Source organism: Nannobrachium achirus, assembly GCF_963921795.1.
Source record: "Nannobrachium achirus genome assembly, chromosome: 22".
NCBI lineage: Eukaryota > Metazoa > Chordata > Actinopteri > Myctophiformes > Myctophidae > Nannobrachium > Nannobrachium achirus.
Genome location: NC_137829.1, coordinates 32,490,190 through 32,512,649, shown reverse-complemented (window position 1 = coordinate 32,512,649; position 22,460 = coordinate 32,490,190). Strand labels below are relative to the sequence as shown.

The following is a 22,460-nucleotide window of genomic DNA, read 5'->3' as shown; positions in this document are numbered from 1 at the left end:
ACACTCACAATAGAGCAACGAAGTTTGATGTCATTTACCCATCCTACCTGGTTCCCGTCTTTTCTCCCCATTCTGAGTTCCCATAGACTTTTTTCATATATAGCGTCATAAGAACTGTGTTCCAAACATAAGCAAATGATCTCAGCGGTTTGACTCATAATTTTGCATTATGAAGAATCGCCGAATTAGTTACATTTTCACCAGATACAGACTGAGTGACTGACTATTATAAACAGAGCCACCTCCCTGACGTTATCGCGGAAACCGTTTGTTTATTTTTGGACCACAATGCTTATATGAGACAATTTTAAGACGACTCAATGTTATTCTCCATAGAGAAATGACTTCTGTGAACCGGGGGATGAGCGAGTGACGTCATGACTTCGTTACTCTGTCACACGCCCGTAGCAGAAAGGCCGACGGCAGCACATTGCACTTTGCAGACGTTAAACTGTTGGCGGTCCACGGTCTGTGTGGCTGCTGCTCTCTGCAAAAGACGTGTCATCTGTGTTCAGTTCCCTGTTCCTGCCTTGTTTTGCTACGCACCCCCCCCCCCCTCTCACGCCAGCCTCACTTGTCCAGCTGTTTTTACATCCAGTCGTGTGCTCGAAAGTCAGCTTTCTTTGTCCGTTTGGGTTTGATTTGCTGTGTTCCGTGGCTGGAAGGAGAAGTACTTGAAGCAGTGGTGGAAAAAATAACGAGATTGTCAAAATGTTTTGAAAATAGCAGATCTACAAGCTCACGATGCATTGTGAAGCAACTATGGTGTGAACTGTATATCTGCTTTAAATAGTGCCTCTGAGGTGCAGTGCCTCAAAACTGTGCTTAAAGTACAGTACTTGAGTAAATGTACTTTACACCACTGATAAAGAAGGCTAGGATGAGTTGCCACGGGAGCCTATAAGCTGGGACTGTCTGTCACGCGCGGTGGCATGTGTCACCTCCGTTTGGTGGCACAACACACACATGCGGTTAGTGCTCTCAGCAGCTGGGTCAGTTTAGTGTTAATTAGATTGACCACGTTGTTGAAACTTCTAATTGTGTGTTTGTCGCGACCCAAGCTGTGGCTCTTGTGATGACGTTGTCCACTCCTTGTTATTTCTTCTCTTCTGGTGTTTAATGTGGCCAGTTGAAATTCCAGTCATTTCCATTCAAAGTGTACGTATCAGTGGCCTCTGTGCAAGGGATACCTTTGACAGTTTGAATTTGATTATTTGTTTTCCTTACCAGGCAGACTACAGTGTGTTGAACGCAACATTGGGGAAGTTATTAGTAGTGTTAGCAAACAATGCTAAGCCTACAGCAACATTAACTGTAAGCTAGCTTGTTATCTTGCGGCTAGCAGAACGTGAGCGGTATATCAGTGCAAAAAGACTGTTTATGAAATATAAACCCTTAGGACGACTCACAGCCAGTGCCTGGTGAAGAATCATGAATTCATGATGGACTCAAATTTAAAATGGCAACGTATTCCTTTAATGTCAATGGACCCTTTCACTGCAGACATTTTGACAGGTGGTCAGGTGATTTAAATTTTTTAGGTGTTTCATTCAGGCTGGCACTGCCCATGCTGGCACGCGGTAAACGTCTAGCGCCACAGTAACACCTAAATGAAACGCACCCGCAATTAACTGTATTAGCTTCAGCGGTGTTTACCCATCATTAATGTGTGTGAAAAGGTACTGTTTTGACTCAGCTTTGCGGCGTCACAGCCAAAAGAATTGTCACGTTTGTGGTTGGTCGCATGCATGTTTTGCCCCTCCCTTCAGAGCATGAGGCATGGGCACCAATTGTGTTATTTGTGACATGCGTTTGCCGTTTTTTATATTTTTTTGTTATTTCCGTGACCGTGTTGGTCTTGACAGCTCAGCACCTGCGTGCGCTTGTAATGTGAATTGCAAGACAAAGTTCAAATGAAATTGGTTGAAAGTTATAATTGGCCTTGTTAGAATTGAAATTAAACATATTATGACATTTCGAGTATGGACAGGACTACGTTTCTACGTGTGTCCTTCCATTTTCCAGTGCTAGCTGTAGAATTGAGGGGGTTCTAAATGGACCCTATTAAGGATCTGTAACTCTGAGAGTGTACAAGTAATACTGGTCCATTTGGTTCCATTTGTACACTCTCAGAGTTATGGCGGCCTTCGAAATTAAAAAAACATTGTAACAATTTGTTGGTGAGCTGACAGGTGGTAGCTGTCAAGACCGTTATGAAGACATGACACTGTGTGGCGTTAACTGTCTCTTATTGTTCTCCAGGTCGCTCGCCGCCCGGTCTGGCCAAGACCCCGTTGTCAGCGCTGGGTCTGAAGCCCCACAACCCAGCGGAGATCCACCTCAACCAAACTGGCTCAGGTTTGTCCCCTCCGTCCGTCCATGTCCCTTTATTAGACCCACACACCACGCTATGCCATGATTAAAGGTGATACACCATGAAATGTCACTTTTCCTATTTTAAAACCTTTTTTTGGGGTCCCACTAGCACCTTCTAGTCCCATTTCTGACCGTTGTGTCTTTCTCTGGTTTTGAGAAGGCGAAGGTTAAAAGTATCCCACGGGTTCTCAAAACAGGCTATCCAGATTTGCTGCCGATTGTGACGTCATCTGCCGATTGTGACGTCATCTTAAAAAAAAAAAGATTTTGGGGGGGGTGGCGCAGTTCAGGCCAAAGGTGGTACTGCAGCTGAAATGCTCTGAGAGCCATTCAAAAATGAGAGAGGCTCTCTATTCAGGAGTGGTAATTTAGCCTTTAAACCTTTTGAAAAACGTTTTTGGGACATAAACAATATGACATAAATACTTTTTAAATGCATGGTGTATCACCTTTAACCTCGCATCACCAGACTTTCCACCAAGGAGGAAAGCCTGGTATTTGTTTTAACTCATTTTGCGCCGATCCCGAGTATACTCGTGAAAAATACTCGAGTATCACATGGTGCCGATCCCGAGTATACTCGTGAAAAGTAATACTGTAACGGCGGTTATATTACCGGATACAATGGCCGAAGGTCCCGAGCACATCTCCGTCGCTGATTTCTCATCATCACGGATCCACGAGCACAAAATAGTAATCCCATAACATTGAGGCAGACGGGGGATCTCATCTTTAATGTCCATTATCTCAAAACTACACTTTAGAAGCGAAGATGGAGGCAGATGCTCGCTTATAAAACACATGTTGAAAAGCATCGATCCGATCCGCCATGACACCACGTAAACAATGATCGATTCCGGCGCAGGACGCGATGACGTCAGACCGGAAGTGTTTACGCTGTGGACTTCTGGCCTTCAAAATAAGACAACGGGAGTGAATGCAGCCTGAGGGAGGCATCGTGGACATTTTAATCCGTTAATTTCAGGGGCTCTTAATGGGTTAAAACAGGCCGTGTGACCCAGTATAGGTGTGGTCTAAACCGGTTCACTAGCTAACCAAGAAACACACCATGAAGAGGTTTAAGGGTTTTTAATGAAATACGTAAATTATGAGCAAATAAATAATGAGCAATGAGACATGAAACAATAATGGAAAGGAGGGGAGGGGGAAGGGCGGGGAGTCTTTGGGGTAGGGGTCGTATAGCGTAATCGTCTGCACCGTCAGCGTCAGTGGCGATGTGAACTGAACCCTGATGTGATGATGGTGTGCGCCAAAGCTTCGACTAGGGATGGGTATCGTTCACCTTTGAATCGACACGATACCTTTTTCGATACCTGGGAATAGATACAATACCCTTTTCGATACCATTTTCAATACTTTTTATTGAAGTTTAACTTCAACACGGAAAGAGTGGTGACTCGCTGCTGGGGTAGAACAGAGGTGATGATGATGATCACACAGTGTGGCGGAGCGGAGAATATAGATGTTGGATAATCATCATAATAATAAACATTATAGGCTAGTGTCGGCTATTTTCCACAGTAACGAGTGTAGCCTACTAAAGCAGTCATTAAACTCTCAGTAGCCCAACTGTTATAGATGTGACCGGCCAGGAGTGCGTTCCAGAGTATCGAAACGAGGTATCGTTAGTTTTAACGTGAACCGATACCCGATAGTATCGACGTCATGCGATCGATACCATTAAAAGTATCGCAGACGATACCCATCCCTAGCTTCGACAGACCGAAGAATCAAGGGTTTTTCCTTTTGATCATTTGATTCGAACATCCACATGAATTCGGTCTCCCGTGTGGATTTTGGTTCACCCTTCCTAGCCTAGAAGCCTCTCGCAACGCAACATAAACCTTTGCAGCAATCAACCCCTTTGCTAAAAATATCCCCCCGCCCCCTTCTCCTGTGTATCAAACCCCCTCTTCACCTTTGATTTTACAACCCCGTGCCCCCTCTTCTGATGCAAATAGAGCAGAGAATGGCATGGTTACATGGAATGTGTGGGATTGCATAATAGCCTATGAGGCGTTCCTACAGTGTTTCAGACGTCCAGTAATATTGGCTCCTTTGAACACGGTCTGATTCTAACTAATGGGATGACTGGAGGCGAACAGGCTGGGCTCTGATGACTCTGGAGTCTGGAGTCATGCGTTCCATAAGGGACATTGGCTGCTCTAGCACGCACACGCGCGCACACACACACACACACACACACACACACACACACACACACACACACACACACTATATATATATATATATATATATATATATATATATATATATATATATATATATATATATATATATATTTACATCACTTGTGGGGACATTACATAGACTTCCATTCATTTTTTATGCAAGTCCTGTGGCCTTACCCTAACCTCTATCCCTAAACTTAACCCCTAACCCTAAACCTAAACCTAACCATAACCGTTGTGGGGACCTACTATTTTGTCCCCACACTGTCAGAGGTCCCCTGCAGGTGACTGTGTGAACATGCTTTTAGTCCCCATAAGTATAGCTAGACACACACACACACACACACGCACGCGCGCGCACACACACACACACACACACACACACACACACACACACACACACACACACACACACACAGCAACAGCGGGAACCATCATATTCCTCCTCCATGCAGCCCATTTGGGGTAACAGCGGCTCAGGAGGTAAACTGGGGCATCTGAGCTCCTCCTGGCTGCATATCGAAGTGTCCTTGAGCAAGACACTGAACCCCTAATGGAGTAGGTCGGCGGCCTCTGCTGCTGCTTGTGTGTGTGTGTGTGTGCGTGTGCGTGTGCGTGTGCGTGTGCGTGTGCGTGTGCGTGCGTGCGTGCGTGCGTGCGTGCGTGCGTGCGTGCGTGCGTGCGTGCGTGCGTGCGTGCGTGCGTGCGTGCGTGCGTGTGTGTGAATGGTACCAAAAAGATGCAGATGATGTGTAAACGGTGTCCTGTACAATATCTGTGCCGCTATGTGTCGAACGGGAGTGTCGAGCGTGAAGTACTTTGTAAAAGCACCTTTTAGTGCTCTGACGACTAGAATAAGAGGTATATTTATATATACAGTATGTAGTCGCTTCTTCTATTCCTCTCCTATCCAACACCTGTATCTTCTCACTTGCGCTCTTTTCTCTGAATTCCCTCCATCGATGCTCCTCAGATGATGAGAGCAGTGATGGTGAAGAAGGTAAGACGTACAGCTCTAATGCCATAGAGCACTGGCTCTCAAACCTTTTCATGTCAAGGTCCATTATTTGTTCTGCATCTGAGCCACAGACCACCATTTGATGACATGTAGCCGCTCAGAGCCAAAGCTTGTCCCCATGCTGTATTGATGTGGTCACTGTCAGGGGCGTCAATTGGGTATGGCAGGGGTATGCAGCTGCCATACCCTGGGTCCAGGGGGGGAAATAAAAGTTACTTTTAAATATAAATCCATGAATGTCTTTTTGTCTATCTGCGTTGGTTATTATGTTGTTAAATTACAGTAAAATAACTACAAATGCAAAATTTAACAAAATGGTCACTTTAACAAGGTATTATGATTATATTCTCCAGCCCAGCCTGACAGAATGTTATATTCCCTGGTTCTGCAGGTCAGCTGCACAGGTGCAATGCATTATTGTTAATTGTGGCACATTTACTAACATGCTAAGTTTAGCTGCACTTGAACAACCGTTCCAGGCTGCCATATCCAGCCCAAGAAACCATAGAAACCTGTGTAAAAAACTGAAAAAAATATTTTTTTCAGACGTTGTGAAAATAGCCGATCGACATGCTCACAACGCCTCGCAGCGCGAGGCGTTGTGAGCATGTCGATCTGCTATTTTCACAATAGAACTGTGTTATACAAAATGTAATGCCTCTTTTCCATGAGGACTCCCATCTTTGCCATACCCTAGCTTTTGCTGAACTGACGCCACTGGATGTGGTACAAATAAGAGAGAGATATCAGGCAAACGTTGACCAAAATAACAATTCTTCTCTAATTGTGTAGACGTCTTGTAACTCTTAACTCTCGAGAGTGTAAAATGAAACTAGAAAGATGCAATTTGAAAGTGTGGTTGCTGACTATATTCTACAGTAAGCTAGCTAATGTGAAGCTCAACCAAATGATTCCTATTGATTCCCACTCCCATTGATTCCCTATACTGATTCCCACTCCCATTGATTCCCTATTGATTCCCTATCCCTGCCATTTCCAATGGCAGCGGAAAAGTTACCCTAGAAGTCTGTAAAAGGTTACCAAAGTTAGTTGGAAATTGCAAATGTGGTTGCCTTGAGGCGAGTCACACTTGCAAATATCTCTGTATCTGTCAGGGAAAGCTTAAAATTGTAATGAAAGAAAGAAAGAAAGAAAGAAAGAAAGAAAGAAAGAAAGAAAGAAAGAAAGAAAGAAAGGATGGATGGATGGATGGATGGATGGATGGATGGAATAAAGTGCTATAGTCAAAATGGACCCGTGAGTTAAAGATCTGATAAGGGTCCATTTGGTTACCAACTCTCCATCATTTAGCTGGGGACCACCTGGAACCCCCTCAAGGACCACTGGTTGAAAACCACTGCCATAGAGCAGTGGTTCTCCTAGTGGGGCCCGGGGACCCCCGGGGTTTCCTTGAGGGGGTTCCAGGTGGTCCCTAGTTAAATTGGTTAATATCATGAAAAATCGGTTCAACCATTCAAACACATTTTAGGCCATATACAAGCTACAAGTCACGATGCAAGCAAGATTTGTTTTGATAGAATTTTGAACATTTTAAACACAGATCTTCTCTTATGAGGGCCCCTTCCCTGACATAAACTATTTTCAGATGGCGATCCGGGGCCAAATGCATATATTAATTTGTGGGCCCTTGACATGAAAACATTTGGGAACCAATGCCATAGACATAGAGTCTAGACCAGGGGTCTTCAACAGGGGCTCCGGGACCCCTAGGGGGTCCTCAGAGTTACTACAGGGGGTCCTCCAAATCTTTGTGTGAGAAACTGTTTTTTCTCTCCTTTTTTATATTAACCACTTGAACCCTAGCGTCCATATTCTGAGAACTTTAGCCAAAAATAGCAGATCTACAAGTAACTACAATAGTAGATCGGCTATTTTTGGCAAAGAGCTTTGGTGCAGAGGGGAAAAAGAGCAGACATAGTGAAAGGTCAAGTTTATTAGGTATTGACGGTTCAAGTGGTTACATATCTGATAACACAAATAAACATGAATCAAAGATACACTGATGATTGTGTTGTCAATGATGATGAAACTATATGGAATCTGGGGGTCCCTGCTTCATCCCTCTCTCAGCTAAGGGGTCCTCGGCCTGAAAACGTTAAAGACCCCTGCCATAGAGTGTAGACCATCAACCATGAAGCCTTAAGACATCCTCTCTCCACCAAACTGTCCTCTGTCTTCAAACAAAACCTTATGACCACACCACCCTTCTATGGTTTACCTCTCATCCGCTCATCATCATGCGTACAGTAGCTTGAACAGTCACCAGCTTACATTGTGGTTATCGCAATATATCTTTTTTTGTTGCCAGGCAGAAACCTATCTTATCTCCATGTTCTACCTTTTTGTGTTTTTATAATGCATTATAAAGGCGATCTTCACACAAAAGCAACAAAAGTAGCGGATCCACAAGCAACACGTTTTGAGCTTGTAGATCTGTGAGCTTGTAGAATGAGTTAAGCTACTAATATAAGTCATTAAAGCGGGTCATGTTTGCATGTTTGTATCCAACGTCAATATATCAGTATTTCGATTAACCTGCGGGCCGCTTTAACTCAAGGTGAGGCCCACATGTGGCCCGTGAGCTGCCAGTTGCCCACATATATCTTTTACAATATACAGGTATATGGACCTGAAAATGAAATAGTTACTTTCCACCGCTGAATTCTGAAGTCTGCCTCTCTTTTGCTCTCTGTCGTGCAGCACCCAGGAGCTACGTGGAGTCGGTGGCCCAGTCGGCCGCAGCGGCAGGCGGGGAAGCGGCAGCCGCGTGGCAACCTGGGAGCCAACCAGGAGAGAGGAGTCCTGGGAGCCAACCAGGAGAGAGGAGCCCCAGTCCCTCCTTGTCCTCCTCCACCAACACCCTGAACCCACCTCTGTCCAGCAGCAGCCCCATCCACAGCCCACTGAAGTGAGTGTGAAACAACATACTGTACAAATATTATTATTATAAAAATATAATCATTTAAAAAGCGTTCTGTCCCGACAACTAAGACTGTCACGTTCGCCTTTCTCCTTCTACAGTGACGGCCACATGGTGGCAGAGAGCGGCGTGAGCACTCCGTCCCAGCCCACTACTGATCCAGGCCTCTGCTCGCTGCCCACCGAGAGTGCCTACCCCGTCCCCACCCCTTCCTACCAGGCTGCCAACGTCCCCACCCCTTCCTACCAGGCTGCCAACGCCCCCGCCTCTTCCTATCACGCCCCCAGTGCCCCCTCCTCTTCCTATCAGGCCCCCAGTGCCCCCTCCTCTTCCTATCAGGCCCCCAGTGCCCCCTCCTCTTCCTATTTGGCCCCCAGTGCCCCTATCCCCTCTGATCAGGCTGATGGTGCCCCCACCCTTTCCTACCAGGCTCCTAGTCCTAGCGCCCCCAGCCTTTCCTACCTGGACTCCAGCTCCCCGGCCTCCTCCTCCTACCTTGGAACCGCCACCACCCCCCCTACGCTCTCCTATCTGGGAGGCCCCGCCAGCGGCAGCCCCCTCCCGGAGCCCGCCCAGCCCGGGGCCTCCTCATTCAGCCACAGGAGCCCCCAGGCGCTGCACTGGACTGTGGGCGGGGCGAGCGCCCACAGCCCCGTCCTGCAGCAGCGTTCGGCCAACGGCTACGACATGTCGGCGGTCCCAGGCCTGGGAGGAGGCAGCCCCGTCCTGGGCCGCTGTCCATCGCAGGGAGCCCTGCAGGGCAGCCCTGTGCTGAGCAGACAGGCCTCCACCGGACAGGTGCTTATTGTTCTGGGAGAGTGTTTTCTGCTGGTGTGTCAGTCCAAGTGTATCAAAGGGTGCGTTTGGAAATGCGCACCGGGTGTGGTTAGGGTTAGGTTAGGGAGTGAAGACTTCAATATATTGTCCTAGGCCAAGTCTATGCCTAAGATGCAGTATAGAGAATAGTGCTTTCGCCATCTTGTTTTTAAAAAGAAAGAATGTTGCAATTTTAGAATGGGTTGGTTCCCCTGGTTCATAAAATCATACAGGTCATCTTTGTAGTTTATGTCCTGAGACTGTGCAGGACCCCACAACTGTGAGTGTACAAAACGGAACGGAATTGACCCACCCATTTGGTTCCATTTTTACACCCCATGCCATTTACTCAGTTGTTACGAGAGCTTTGAACTCACCACTAATGCAGCTCTTGTGTTGGCCGTGCTCAGGTGTCGTTGCAGCGGAGCCCCGTCCTCAGCAGGCAGCCGTCTCTGGGCCAGAACCTGCAGGGCAGCCCCGTTCTCAGCCGACAGCCCTCCTCCTCCCTGGCCCACCAGGGCAGCCCCGTCCTGGCCCGCCACCCCTCCATGTCGCAGGTACTGTAGCACTGGTGTCAAATAACTTTGTACATTTACTAAAGTACTGCACTTAGTAGTGCAATCTCGAGGTATTTGTGCTTCACTGGAGTGTTCCCAATTTCCGACACTTTTGCCTCTACTTCACTACATCTCGGAGGCAAATGTTGTACTTTTACTCCACTACAATTATTTGAAAACTTTAGTTACTAGTTACTTTACTGCAGATATAAATGATTATATTAGGCTATAACAAATGCATTAATCCACTTTAGCCCTATTTTAGGCCTACCTAGGCTATTTGAAAATAGCAGATCTACAAGCTCAAACGCATCGAGACACGTTGTGAGCTCGTAGATCGCCATTTTCAAACATTTTGTAATTTTACTTTTGTTACTTTAAGTATATTTTGATCCCAATACTTTTGTACTTTTACTCAAGTACATTTTTAATTACAGACTTTTACTTATAAGGGTGCCCTCACACCAAAATACCTATGAGAGTGGAATCCGCGTTCCGCCAATGCATTTCAATGAGAGTGAAGTGGTTTCATGCCAGCAGAGGATTTCTTCAAAAAACGCTCCCTTCTCATTGAAATGCATTGCCGGAACGTGGATTCCACTCTCATAGGTATTTTGGTGTGAGGGCACCCTAACGGAGTATTTCTGTACTGCAGTATTGATACTTTTACTCAAGTAAAGCATCTGAGTACTTTTTCCACCACTGTTCAGCCCTATATACTGTACATTTCGGCCATTTGAAAATAGCCGATCTACAAGCTCACAATGCGTCGCGATGCAACGCTTTGTGAGCTTGTAGATCAGCTATTTTCAAAAGGTTTCTGTAGATTTTAAAACGGGAAATGGACATTTTGCACAATGCGTACTTTTACTTTTGGTACTTGCATTTTGATACCAATACCTTTGTACATTTACTCGAGTGAATTTTGAACTCCGGACTTTTACTTGTAACAAGAGTATCTCCACATCGCAGCATTGATACTTTTTACTTGTAAATTAAAACACGCTAGAGCATTCACCAATAGTGATTTTTAGTATTCGAATTATTCAACCTCAAAGTATTCAAATAGTCAAATATTCGACAGGACTGTCCAAACTGTCAAATATTAAGTCAGCAAGAGGCGAACATTGTGAAAATAGCCGATCTACATGCTATTGTGAGCATGTAGATCTGCTATTTTCACAATATTTATCTGCGGAACCGAGTCACATTAAATGTAATACCTACAATTCCAAGTGCTTGTCAGGGTGGGGGTCCCCAGTTCAAATATGTTTAGTTTGGGAGTCACGGCCTAAAAAGGTTTGAGAACCCCTGGTATAGAGCATTAACAAATTCATCCACCAGGGGCATTTACAACGACTTCCTATCTAGCCAAGCTTTAAAAACGATATATTTTTTAAAGAGAAAACAATACAAAAAAATTAAATAAGCGAATATTCGACTTTGGTGAACAACATCCAATAGTGACTTTGATATTCGAATATTCTAATATTTGGTGAATGCCCTAAAACACGCAAGTACGTTTTTTCCCCCCACCCCACTGTTCAGATGTCCCAGAGGAGTCCCAGCCTGGACCGCCACCCCCTGCACAGCGGCTACACCACGCCGGACCCGGAGCGGCACGGCAACCTGTCGCGGCAGAGCAGCTCCTCGGGCTACCAGGGCCCGCCCACGCCCTCGTTCCCCGTGTCGCCCGCGGGCTACCTGGACGCCACCACGCCGCTGGTGGGGGCGGGGTTCCGGCAGGGCAGCCCCGCCCCGCCCCCCGCCGGTCTCCACCAGCCGCAGCTCCCCGAGAAGAGACGCATGTCGAGCGGGGAGCGGCCCAACGGAGGCCTGTCCTACGGCACGCTGAACGGCAAGGCGCCGTCGCCGCTGTCCAGTGGAGGCAGCACGCCCAGCTACTTCCACACCCTGCCCGACTTCTCCAAGTTCAACTTGCCCGGTGAGGAGCAGAGCTGGGGGGATATTAACTTTTGCTGTCGTAAAATAGCAGATATACAACTTCCCGATTCTTCAAAAATAGCAGATCTACAAGCTCGCAGCGCGGCAGTACATCTGCTATTTTTTAAATAGTTAAAGCATGAAATAATGGTTAAATAAAAATGCGTCCCGGCCTTAACCGGCGATAATAATTTGAAACGGTTATGTTGTGAGCTTGTAGATAGATAAATATAGAGCCTAAAGCTGGCCGCACACTAGCCGATAATCGGGCTATTTAATTACCCCCCCGACAATCGGGCTTCCTCCGACTGAAACGTGCCCGACAATCGGGCATGAACGTCGTCTAGCGTGAGGTCTCACAGATCCACTCGGAGCCCAGCCGAGTGGCTCGGAGGACGATCGGGGGTAGCCCGACTCTTTTCAAACATGTTTGATATTTTCCTGGATCAGTACTGGTCTGGAAGACTGGAATAGCAGCAGGGGATTGATTGAAAATAGGTACTACAGCAGCTGCTGATAGACGCAAGTCTCTGAGCATACATATCTGAGTGACAGAGCTATCTCTTTTTCTCTCTCCACACACACACGCACGCACGCATGCACGCGCGCGCGCACACACACACACACACACACACACACACACACACACACACACACACACACACACACACACGAAATCAATCAATCAATCAACAAAGACGTAAAACTAGGCCAAACCAATTAGTGCAAGAGCCACAGCTGTCTGGACTCGCTAATAACTTTCCAGCTCTGCTCTCCTCCTCCAAGTTACATTAAACTTATGGTTCTCACTCTCAAATGTATGATAAACCTGTGCATTCTCCATGTTTCCACCTCAAAATGCTGGATTACAGTTCTTCAAATGGACCAGACAGAACCGTCCTCTCTTTCTTTCTCTCTCTCTCTCTCTCTCTCTCTCTCTCTCTCTGGGACATTGGATTTGGATCTCCGTGCCCTCGGATCTTTTTTTAATGATTATATTTGATTGATCCATCCGCCCACACCGCGATAATTTGTTAAAAGACAGGGATTGAAAGCCTAGGCCATGGCCACTAAAGTAAAAGCAGACACTTGCCTGTCTTGAACTTGAACCTCTTGAACTTGAACCGTCCGTGGTGGAAGCAGCCTACAACAGCAGCTCACCCCACGTCAGTCACTTTCTCTGATGGTCCGTGCACGGTGCAGTTATGTAATCTCTACTCCTTTCAAATTCCAATTGGCCATAGGTACAGCGTGTAGCTTAATTAATGGGCCATCATCAACTCGTTGTTTGATCTACCAGCTGGGTTAACAACTCCTGGCTACTCCGGGCACAGCGCGCCCCGCATAGCCAGGTGTTTCGCACGCACAAGTATTTTAACAGACAGCAGGTTTAGAAAATATGCGCGCACGTTACCTTAACTATTATAAAATAAAATGACTTTATCAAAACTGACAATGATAAACCTGGATATGGATATAGGCCTAATAGGCCTGTCCTTTTTAAAGCATTACAGTATATTTGGGACTAAAAACAAGTTCCCCCCCAAAAAAGCAATACACATAAATACACTGCTTATTATTTCAAATAATGATCCACATCCATCCTCCCAGGTTGTATCATGATTGCTTGCGATGGGAATTAAAACTCAATGGTCGCGAGTTTGTTTTATATCAGCAGAAATAGTCACTACCAGTCAGTCACAGACTGAAGTGGGAACAGCACACGAGTGCAAGTAGCCTACGCGCACTGCCTTTTATCTACAAACCCTACAATGTGGCGCGGAGGGACGCAGTTTGTTCTGTGCGCCACACAGTCATACGACTAATCATAAATCAGGCACCATGAGAAGCAGACAGCACGCAGCACACAAAAGTGATAGAGACAGAGGGTAAAAGTCAGAGAGTTGAACAGAGGCATGGATTGACATGAAACGTGTCAAAGTGAACTCATATGATCATCAAAATGGGACACAATTGAAGCGTTTTTTTTCTCCATTGCGCGAAGCGATGGTGTGTTGTGTGGATAACGTTTATGTGTTGTTGTGTGCGTGTGCGTGTGTGTGTGTTGCAAGGCGAAGAACAGCCCCGTGACATTTTGTATTTTATATTATGTAGGCTATTATTGCTTTGTTAAGGCCCGACTCAATCTGAATAGAATCCTGTAGCGTGCGGAGCGCCCGACTGTTCAAAACGGCTAGTCTGAGCCCGTTTAGATTATCTGTTAAAATAATCTGAAAAAATGATCCTGTAGTGTTTAATTCTACCCGATTCAGTCGGGCCCGATTATCGGCTAGTGTATGGCCAGCTTAAGTGGTTCATGCATTTTTAGTAATACAAATCTAAAAACTAACCAGTACCTAAAGTTTTCAAATAATTGTAGTTAGGTGATATTTGCCTGTGATAGCATAGATGCGTTGGAGTAGTGACAATTGGAAATACTCCACTAAAGTAACAATTTTGAGTTAATGTACTTAGTTACTTTATACCACTGGTTTGTGTGTCTCTCTGTCTGTGTCTCCCTCCCTCTCTCTCTCCCTCTCCCCCTCTCTCTCTCTCTCTCTCTCTCTCTCTCTGTCTCCCTGTCTCTCTCTCTCTCTCTCTCTCTCTCTCACTGTGCTGTTCTTGTTCTCGCACGGCCGCTTCCAGAGGCTCTCTGGGTAGGATAGCAGTGGTCGTGGCTTCCAGCCTATAGTGATCTGGCAGCCAGTCTCTGTCTGTGGTATCACAGCCTTTCCAGTCCCTTTCTGAGTAGCACAGCCACTAATGTGGTGAGAGGCACAGCCAGCCAGACAGACAGCTATAGAGCTCAAGCCCAGGGGCAGGGGCGTCACAAGGGGTAGGAAAGTGGGACTGAGTTACTGGGGCCCAAGGTGGAGGGGCCCTAATAACGTTATCTATTGAAAAATAGCAGATATACAAGCTCACAGCGCGGCACCGAGTGCCGCGCTGCGAGCTTGTAGATCTGCTATTTTTGAAAAGTTGTGAAAATGTGTGAAAATCTTTGAATATATGTATTTTTTAAGCGAACATTTCTAACTCAAATTTTGCTTCTGGGGGTCCCTGGAACTAAATATTTTGAGATCGGGGTCCGTGGCCAAATACATATCATCTTGGGGGTCCTTGACATAGGTAACTTTCTTGCACACATTTTCATGATTTTTCAAAAATAGCAGATATACAAGCTTGCAGCGCGGCACTCGGTGCCACGCTGTGAGCTTGTATATCTGCTATTTTTCAATAGTTAACATTCATGGGGGGCCCGCAGTGAATCCTTGTACCCAAGGCCCAGAATTTGGTTTGACGCCCCTGCCCAGGGGTCCTTGTCGGGGAGAGGTTTAACCGTAAACCCAAGGCATTCTGTATTCTCGCCCCGTTGCCAGAATTTGTTATTGCCTCGGGAAACACATTCTCAAAGTGTTTTTCATAGATTCTATCCATTTTGCCCTGGCGCGGGCCAACCACCCCTTATAAATCAAATCATATCGATATGGTTTACTTACTGCATCCAAAAGCACGACCGCGATATGAAACGCAGAACATCAACATTAACTTCCAAAAATAATATTTATAGAAAAATGTAAGAAATGAGGTAAGGGTTTTTTTTTTTGGGGGGGGGGGGGGGGGGGGGGGGGGTTGGAAGGGCTTCTGGCAAGTTTCCTTGGCAAGTCGTCGTTCCTAGAGTATGTTTTCTATGACTTTATCGTGGAACCAGCCCAGTCAGACACAGCCTGGACGTAGTTGAGATCAGGGGTGTCACACCAAATTCTGGGCCCTGGGTACAAGGATTCACTGTGGGCCCCCCATGAATGTTCTTCATGGGGGGAGGGGGTTTAACCCATTTAGACTGGTGAACATTATTTTGTGCTTTAACTATTGAAAAATAGCAGATATGTGATCTAAAAGCTCACAGTGCGGCACTCTGTGACGCGCTGAGCTTGTAGATCCCCCCCAAGAAGCTAAATTTGATTTACAAATGTTCGCTTAAAAAATACATATATTCAAAGATGTGCACACATTGTCACAACTTAAAAAAAAATAGCAGATCTACAAGCTCAGAGCTGCTACTTTTTACGATTGTATATCTGCTATTTTTCTTTTTTTTCAATAGCTTAAGTATAAAATAATGAAGGCCCCCTCCACCTTGGGCCCTAGTAACTCAGCCCCACTTTTACCCCCCCTTGTGACGCCCCTGGTTGAGATGTATGTGGGAGCCTCGGGCCATACTCGGAGTGACGTTCCCGTGAGACTTCCCAGCCGACATGGATACGGCTCGGCTGTCACATTTGTCTGCAGTTTAAAGCCAGGCACAGCGGTGGATTACATAGTAATCCTGACCTCAGAGATTGAGCTGTGACACCTCTCTGTGACACTGACATTCCTTCTCCCTCTCTCTCTCTCTCTCTGTTCTGTTCCTTAGACGGGAGTCCGGAGACCAGGCTGAATGTCAAGTTTGTCCAAGACACGTCCAAGTTCTGGTACAAGCCAGACATCTCCCGGGAGCAAGGTGAGGAGATGAGTAGTTAGTTATCGTCTCTGTCAGGTGGAAACCTCCTATGTCCACATAATTATATTTTTTTAACACTCGCATGACTAACAGGTCATTTTGACCTGTTTTTGAGATTTAGAAATGGAATTAGAATGCTCAGGAAACACTCAAAACATTTTATTTCATATTTACAAAATGTCTCAAATTGTAGGAAAAAAACAAGACTTTGCTTGTATGATAAGGAAAAATCATGAAAGGGAAAATTTCTCAGAGTTTCCTTAGCAAACCCAAATCACCTCAAAATCTCAAAATCAGGTTCAGTCATGCGAGTGTTTAAATAGTATTTTTTTCAAATAAATGAACGCTGTATTTGATCATACTACTGCTTCACTGGGGGCAGTTCTCCATTCCTTTTTTTTTCTAAATTTTTATCCCACGATTTTTGTAACCCATTTTTTCACCCGGTGCCAATTGCCTAAGCTGTGATCCTGGGCTTTACTCTCCCTCTGCCAACCTAGGGAGGGCCCCGAACTGAGCTCATGCTTCCTTCAATGCATGAGGAGTGAGCAGGCCACTTCTTATCACCTGACAGGGGGAGCTTCCCCGGTTGGACGTAGCGCGTGGAAGGAACACGTTATTCCAACCAGTTCCATTCCCCTCCATCAGGTGCCCCGGCTGACCAGGGGGAGGCTTTATAGAGACCAGGATTACTGCATGTTTTTGTGAGGGTATCTACCCTAGGAGACACGGGGAGAACATGCAAACTCCACACAGAAAGGCCCTTTTGCCAACCCCACCTAGGGTGTGGGCACTGATGACGCGGAGGAGTGAACACGCCCCCAGCACCCACAGTGTCCCCCGGCGGGAATCGAACCCAGGACCTTCTAGCTGTGAGGCGACAGCACTACTGACTGCGCCACCGTGCCCCCTCAGTTCTCCATTCCTAAACCTGCCATTCCTACCCACTGCCATTCCTACTGAGGTTAGGGTTAGGGTTTGGTTTGGGTGGTCACTTCCTCCGTGGGAATGGCAGTGTGTAGGAATGGGAGGTTTAGGAATGGAAATGTGTACCCCACTCAAAAGCATCAAAAGGAGCAGATCCGCAAGCCTGAAACGCGAAACGACTCGTTTTGAGCTTGTAGATCTGGTACTTTTGCATTTTTTTTTCTTTATTTGAATCCTGAAAAGTAAGAGTTTTGAACGTGTGAGGTTTCCACCCGACAGAGACGTTATACTCCATCACGTGATGTTGTCAGGTACCGAAAAGAACAGATCTGCAAGCTCACAACAGGAGCGTCCTCATCACTCAACCCGATCCTTATATGATTGACAATGCATGGGTTCAGGGAGTGCATGGGTTCTGTCGAGGAGTAACCTTAGCACATGTCTAAACAGATGGAAGCTGCCAGGTAGATAATGAAAAATTAAACAAATCATCTAGACTAGAGGATAAATAAGTACTTGAGAAGCTAATTTAATATGTTTGGCATCTAAACCTTCGGGACCAACAGCACATCCATCCTTTGGGTCAGAAATGACTTAATTTCAGTGAGTACATTAAAATGGATCTGAAGGTAAATGGTCCAGGAATAATTGGATCGCTAACATAATTCATACCAAAGACTATACAAAATGGGACCCAATGCCTCCCTGCTGGGCACTCAGCATCAAGGGTTGTATTGGTGGTAAGTAAGTCTCCACAACATACTAGCGTCATGTCCAGGGCGTGTACTTACTTGTACATCAAGATGCCTCACGCTAGAGAAACAGCAGATAGGCTCCTGCCCTATGGGCCTCATGGCTCCGGATGGAGCTTGTTAATTCTTATTGATAATGAGCAGCTTATCGATCCTGCTTATTGAGCCGGGCTTTTATCAAGCCCACTATTGAGCGTTTAATAATATTTTGTGGAAAGACGTGAGACGACAAATTCTGAACAGAACAGATTTTTATTGGCCAGTTTTTTGTTACTTTTTTTTTTTTACATTTTATCATTAAATATCATTAAATCAATCATTCATTAGTGTGCAATAAGTGTTAAATGGCTTATATTATGAATAGTACTGTAATAATTTCTTGATCGCCTCTTGTCTTGATTGTTTAAACATGACATCATGGGCCGTTATGCTCGATAACAAAGCTTATTGATACCGGGTACTCAATACATTTGTTATCGAGTTTGTAGCGGACCCTTGTTTCGAGCTCCATCCCTACTTATGGCGCGGGAAGGCAATACTACTTTACTACTTCAAACTCTTGCTTCAAACTCTTGCTGAGTTTGAAGTCACTGTGTTAACTCACTCCCTGCGGATCGTCCTCCAAATCGTCTTTCTAACTATGGGGTTCTCTGCCGATCGTCTTTTGAATCGTCTTTTTTTCATATTTTTTGCCATTTTCCAGCCTGACAAACGAGTGTGAAGAAAAAGTAGATGGTGCTCTCTAGTGGCGGTTCATAGTCAGTGCAGTGAATCTCTGTAATCATTAAATAAAGTTATAACAGGCATTATGAGCGCACAGCCATTTTTTTGGGTTAGCAGGGCATTAATTGAATGTTAGCCAGAGATTTCCTGACGTCTGCACGTTTTGGGGATGCATGTGCACTCCTACACGTGCAGGTAGGTGGCCACAAACAGACACACATGTGTACTCTCGTTCTCTGCTGATGTGTTTGGCTGTGAGGTCATCAGTGGATGTTCCCTTCTGCTATTGCTCATTGGATTAGCTCATCTTAAACACAAGCACATGCTCCACTGCCATGACAACACACACGCTCGCTCGCACGCACACACACACACACACACACACACACACACACACACACACACACTACTATACGTGTGAGGACGTCGACATTCTATGAAGGACACATCGTTTGCAATTGTTTAACCCTAAAACCCCCAAAATAGCTAATCTTCAAGCTCACAACAACGTGTTGCGCTGCGATACGTTGTGAACTTGTACATTGGCTATATCCGGTAACACTGAAATGAACACTTATGCTGCTGTTGACATGTCAGCTCGTCAATGAAAGGGTTAATACCATGATGCCGTTGACAGGGCAGCTCGTCACTCTTACTGTATATACAGTAAAACTGTTATGACTTACTGTACGTCTGGGCTGTCCATTCTGCATCAGTGATGTCCGTGATTTGTTTACAACGCACGTTGGGCGTGCACGTGAAGTGAAGCTCCTCCATAGAAATCCATTGATCTTCCCATATTACTCGAAAAAAGGCATTTTGATCCCAAGGCTGGCATGTTTCGAGTTAAATCTGCAATCGTGTGGTGGCCGCCATGACACTTTCATGTCAACACACTGTCACATGACTAGATGGGGTAAATGTTGAAGAAAGTAAAGTGAAAAAAAAAAAAATCCCGCCCGGCCCTTCAAAATAAGAGCGGAAGCCTATGGATGAAGCGACGCGGCAGCAAGGAAAATTCATCCCTTCAAAGTAAGAGGCAGCAAAAATGTTCACAATTGAAAGCCTCGCTCCCCAAATCTTTTGTTTGACCATAAAACAAGAATTACCCCAGGAAAACGGTCCTCACAATGTCGCTATTTAAATTCTGACAAGCCTGTGGGGACGTTTGGTGCTCACAAGTGCAGTATAATACAAGTGCACAGACTGCACACTAACACAAAATGACATGCATGATACGCGTACACGCGTGGGCATGCACGCACATGCACAGACAGCATTTGAACAAGCTCTCCCATATGCAGAGCGTTAGGGAAACAACTGCATGCACTGTCACATGTGGACGTTGATGGAGGGAAAGATCCCATCTACGCTGCAGTCGACGTAAACATTTTTTACTCTCAACCCACATAGTTGGTTCTGTGACCCCCAAGAAATGGGTCCCGATGACCCACAGTTGGGGTAAACATTGCTTTTAGTTGGTAGCACTATCGTCAGCTGATGCCAACAGTGCACAAGGTTTCTCCTTGCCACTTGTTCCCACAGTGACATTGAAAAACCTTGTGGAGCAGAAAACCCTTCAGTTATAATAATAATATATACCTATTTCGTCCCGCGAGGGAAATTAAGCATTTTCATCCCAAACCAGCTGATTTGCTGCCCACAAGGAGCATGTGAGCAATTTGGGGTTAAGAGTCTTGCTCAGGGACACACATCGACATTGCTACCCTGACCTGGAATCGAACCAGGGACGACCAGGGGCTCTGGTTCCCCAGACGGGCTCCCTAACCATTCAACCATTCGGCTATGCCACCCCAGTTACATTGTTTCATTCCAGAATTTAAAGAAACAAAAGTGACGCGCTGCCCCCGATAGTCTAGCGGTCAGGGCGCGCGCCACATGCTAATGACCACAGGGCCAACGGTTCGATGACCGCAGGGCCAACGGCTCCCGGGCCCGGGAGCCAGGGCTGACTTAAGCAAACATCTTTGACACCAATGTTGAACATGTGTGTTGGCAGCCATCAGCCTGCTGAGAGAGAGGGAGCCCGGGGCCTTCGTCATCCGGGATAGTCATTCCTTCAGAGGGGCCTACGGACTGGCCATGAAGGTGGCGTCCCCACCACCCACGGCACAACCAGCCAAGAAAGGTAAGCGGAGTGATCAGAGTGCAGTATTATTATTATTATTATTTTTTCAGATGTATTTTTTGGGCACACGTGAGCCGTCCCATCGCCTGAAGGGCTGGTCCCTTCTGATTGGTTCAGAAACAGACAGGCTTGCGTTTGAGACTGAAACTTCAAAGTTAAATAACCCAAAAAAAGCCATTTTACTACGTCTTTAAATCCCTTGTCGTCGCTGTCGGGCTGAAACGTCATGTCTCTGTATTTTAACTTTTTGTGTTTGTTCGTAAACTGAGGCCATGCTACAGCTGTCACACTGTTTTTCAGGATTTGAATCCTGAAAAGTAACAGCTTTGTTTGGACACATGAGGTTTACACCCGACAGGGACAACATAGATCATTGAGCGGTGTCCTCCAGGGGTCTATATTCAGTCCTCTCCTCTTTTTTCCCCTCTCTTCCCCGGAAACGGACGGCCTAATAAGCTCACAACGTGTCACAATACGACAATATGTTGCTGTGAATTTGTAGTTTTTTTTTTTTTTTTTTTTTTTAACGTTGGCGCGAATGTTCACAACATGCCCCAGAATAGGGAAGGCGAGAGTTCACATGGTTATGAGTGCACAAGGTTCATGGCCATAAATCCGGGTTCACTCTTTTTAGTGTGTACTTTTTAATGGACTGTTGCATAACATTCTGTCTTGTAAAAAACATTCCCTGGCAATTACCGACCAACGCAATTGTGTTGTACAGAACATTAGCAGGGGTATTTTAGACCTTTGTTCATGCGTCCGAAGGGAAATGCAGAAGCCGCTGTAAGCAGCAGCCGGAGGACAGGCTACGAGGGAAGGTGTAGCTGTTGATCGTCGCCGTCGGGGCGGAAATAGTGTCTCGTAGCCAGACAACTATTCCACCATCTAAGAATGCTATATAGAGTCTGGAACTACACCTCCAGAAATCCCAGTAACGGAAGCTGGCATTTCCGTTCAGGAAAATATATTGTTTATATGTTTTTTATTTCTATTTCTGCTAAGCAGCAAGCCATGGACCACCATTTGACGACGTATTGATGTTGGAGGAGAGGCAACAGGCAAAATAACAATTCTTCTACATTCTCTAATTGTGTAGAATTCTTATAAATTAAGTAATGCATATGCTTAACAATAATTGATCTCTTGAGAATGTAAAATGAAACCAACCTCTCCATCATTTAGCTGCGGGGACCACCTGGAAGCTCCTCAAGGACCACTGGTTGAAAACCACTGCCCGACTTGATCACACTACAGCTAGCGTCACACAAAAGCATCAAAAGTAGCTCCATCTGCTTCTTTTGACATTTATTTTTTAATTCTGAAAAGCAACAGTTTTGGACATTATGAGGTTTCCACCCGACAGAGACGTGATGTAAAATACCATGTGTCCGGTGCTGTTGTAGGCTGATTACTGCCAGGTCACTCTGGAGAAGAAAACCAATGGCATCGGCCAAAACGCCTAAAATGGCCACATACCTGTTGGAAGAGTTGACATTAATAACGCTGCTAGGCCTGAATGGGTTAACTTAGAGTAGTT

General features: G+C 45.7%; 1 protein-coding gene across 1 annotated transcript in view; it reads left to right on the top strand.

Annotated features, from left to right (window-relative positions):
* Positions 1-22,460, top strand: part of tns1b (tensin 1b) — a gene marked incomplete at its 5' end in the record, with an annotated part of 487,320 nt that overhangs the window by 450,477 nt on the left and 14,383 nt on the right. The window contains 8 exons of the mRNA XM_080752851.1: positions 2,263-2,358; positions 5,563-5,589; positions 8,329-8,536; positions 8,650-9,346; positions 9,775-9,921; positions 11,479-11,866; positions 16,283-16,369; positions 20,792-20,920. Of these exons, the coding sequence (XP_080608977.1) occupies positions 2,263-2,358; positions 5,563-5,589; positions 8,329-8,536; positions 8,650-9,346; positions 9,775-9,921; positions 11,479-11,866; positions 16,283-16,369; positions 20,792-20,920 (1,779 nt within the window). The remainder of the gene's footprint in view (positions 1-2,262; positions 2,359-5,562; positions 5,590-8,328; positions 8,537-8,649; positions 9,347-9,774; positions 9,922-11,478; positions 11,867-16,282; positions 16,370-20,791; positions 20,921-22,460) is intronic.